The sequence below is a fragment of the Penaeus monodon genome, chromosome 23 (assembly GCF_015228065.2).
Source record: "Penaeus monodon isolate SGIC_2016 chromosome 23, NSTDA_Pmon_1, whole genome shotgun sequence".
NCBI classification, from domain to species: Eukaryota; Metazoa; Arthropoda; class Malacostraca; order Decapoda; family Penaeidae; genus Penaeus; species Penaeus monodon.
In genome coordinates, this window is record NC_051408.1 from 27,366,981 (window position 1) to 27,369,242 (window position 2,262).

The window sequence follows — 2,262 nt, forward strand, 5'->3', positions numbered from 1 at the left end:
TGATATGGTTGTCGGTATTATTATCATTACTACTGCTGTCCAGAAGATTCATTTAATTTTCTCTTTGCTGGACATAATATGTTTCTTGTTGATTATCGTGTGACAATGACTATTTTACTCTTGATTGTCTTCTTGAACTCTTCTTTTGTTCTGTCTTGTTGTCTTCTTTAACTGTACATTTCCTTTTTTGTACTATTAACAAAGTATCTTTAATGACAGTATTACATATCATGCTAGAGGTTGTAGGATTTTATATTCACTATAGCAGGTAATGAAACAGATTTCATTGCTACTTTCCTTAAAATGCACAGATCACTTTTTTAAAACATTTATATCCTGTACTGTAGAATAACAAGATTTCACTGTTACGTAGTAAATTTCAAAGTGTATTTCGCTTTAGTGTATTTCTCTTTAGTCTAGGCTATAATTCAGACATGCAACCCATTTTCTCTTCAGTGATTTTTAACCCGTTTTCTCTGATGCTCAGGGTGACTCGGGTAGTCCGCTAACCCTCATGCAGGATGGCCGCCGACACCTGATTGGCCTGGTCAGCTGGGGCATTGGATGCGCTCGACGTAATCTGCCGGGAGTGTACACTAACTTAGCTTTGTTTTCTAACTGGATCAGGAGAACAATCAGTACCTAGGTCGTTCTTTTCGGTCATGTAGATCTGGTAGATTATTTCCGTCGTAGATTAATCGCTTACGTTCCTGTTAACTGTTTTCTCTATTTTTATCAGTGTTGATTATTATTTATACTATTTAGTCATCTGTAAGTCGCGGTGCGCCTGAGGTGCCAGTCAGGGATTTTTTAATGGATGTTGACAGCTGATGTATTTTTTCTATATATATTTCCCATATCAAGAGTCTTAAACTTTTTACCTGTGATAAGAAGAATGTTTATAAGTCAGGAACTGTTATACTAGTGTTGTTTTCTTGATAATTCTTGAAAGAGTATTACAGCATTATGGTCCCACTTACAGTTACGTTTACAGTTTCAAGAATTTTGAATTTTGTAACATCAAAGGAGCTGGATCTCCTCTGTTTATGTAAATAATTATTGTATGAGTAAACAAAGACATGAAAGTACAGGTGTTGATGTACATAAAGTTTATTCTTCTATTCAGTGTTCATGATATTTCTGATATGGTTAGCAGCCACACTATTCTGTGTATAGCAATATAATATTAAACTTATTTTTCACGTGTGTCTTTTCTTCACCTAAATGAGGTGTTTACCATCGAAACACAAAACAGTCAGATTCTTCAGTCCAATAGGAAAAAGGACTTATTCAAGATATTTCCAGGTATACCAGCAAAGATACGCCCTTATACCGCAATAGTTAATAAAATTACTTAAAGTGGCCTTTTCTCTGAATGGAGAAAATTTGAAAAGATTTGCGACTTTAAGTCTATCCATCCATCCACTACACAATTCTTGTTTTTCCAGTATCACTCCTAAACATAAAATTTATAGTTCTCATGCCAAATGCACTATATACAAGGTGACTGTTGTAACAAGTTATGATTGTCAAATGCTTGGATATTTGGCACTGATATTTAGGTTGCCTTACTGTCGAATTTGCGTTGTCATTTGAGAGCATTGCCATGCTAACAGAGTTCCCCTGCATCTTAAGATCTCTAGACATCTATAATTTCAATTGGAAAAATGCAAACCATAAACGGAATATTTTGAGGCATACAATTATAACTCCTATGGGTACTTTACATCGCACTTCACACGTTACTCGATGTCAATGTCAAATCAGTGTCGATTGACGTTGAGTTCGTGGAATATGACACAATATCTATAGTTATAGAAGTGCAGTTGAAGTGCCTTTGCTTATCCACCTCATCATTTCAAGTGTTCTTGTATATTAGATGAGTCAGTCCAAGAGAATCGGTTATCACTTGCAAAATAAAGAGTCAATTTGCATTATAAATACAGTTCTTGAAGAGACATATGAGGGCAGAGATGGGGAAGAAAACAATACAGTTTCCTATTAAATATATATTTGAACTCTCTACAATAGACGTGCTGGTCACGTCGAGGTTATAACAAAATCACAGTCAATACGGTGTATCACGAGAAAGATAACCAGGGCATCATTTAAAGCAGAAATTGGAACAGAATCGTCCACACTAATGCCTGTAAGACCAAAGTGTCGATTCTTGTCACGAATTGTGAAGTTGTTGATCCACTCTGGATCGTTATCTTTTTTAAGATTCACCGGAAGGGGAAGATATTGTTGTCTACATTAAGA

General features: G+C 35.5%; 2 protein-coding genes across 2 annotated transcripts in view; one reads left to right on the plus strand and one right to left on the minus strand.

Annotated features, from left to right (window-relative positions):
• LOC119587910 overlaps window positions 1–1,202 on the plus strand; it is a gene marked incomplete in the record, with an annotated part of 79,429 nt that extends 78,227 nt beyond the window's left edge. Inside the window, 1 exon segment of the mRNA XM_037936619.1 lies at window positions 488–1,202. Within this exon segment, the coding sequence (XP_037792547.1) occupies window positions 488–646 (159 nt within the window).
• A 792-nt stretch (window positions 1,203–1,994) lies between these two features.
• LOC119587911 (mast cell tryptase-like) overlaps window positions 1,995–2,262 on the minus strand; it is a gene marked incomplete in the record, with an annotated part of 22,644 nt that continues 22,376 nt past the window's right edge. The window contains 1 exon segment of the mRNA XM_037936620.1: window positions 1,995–2,261.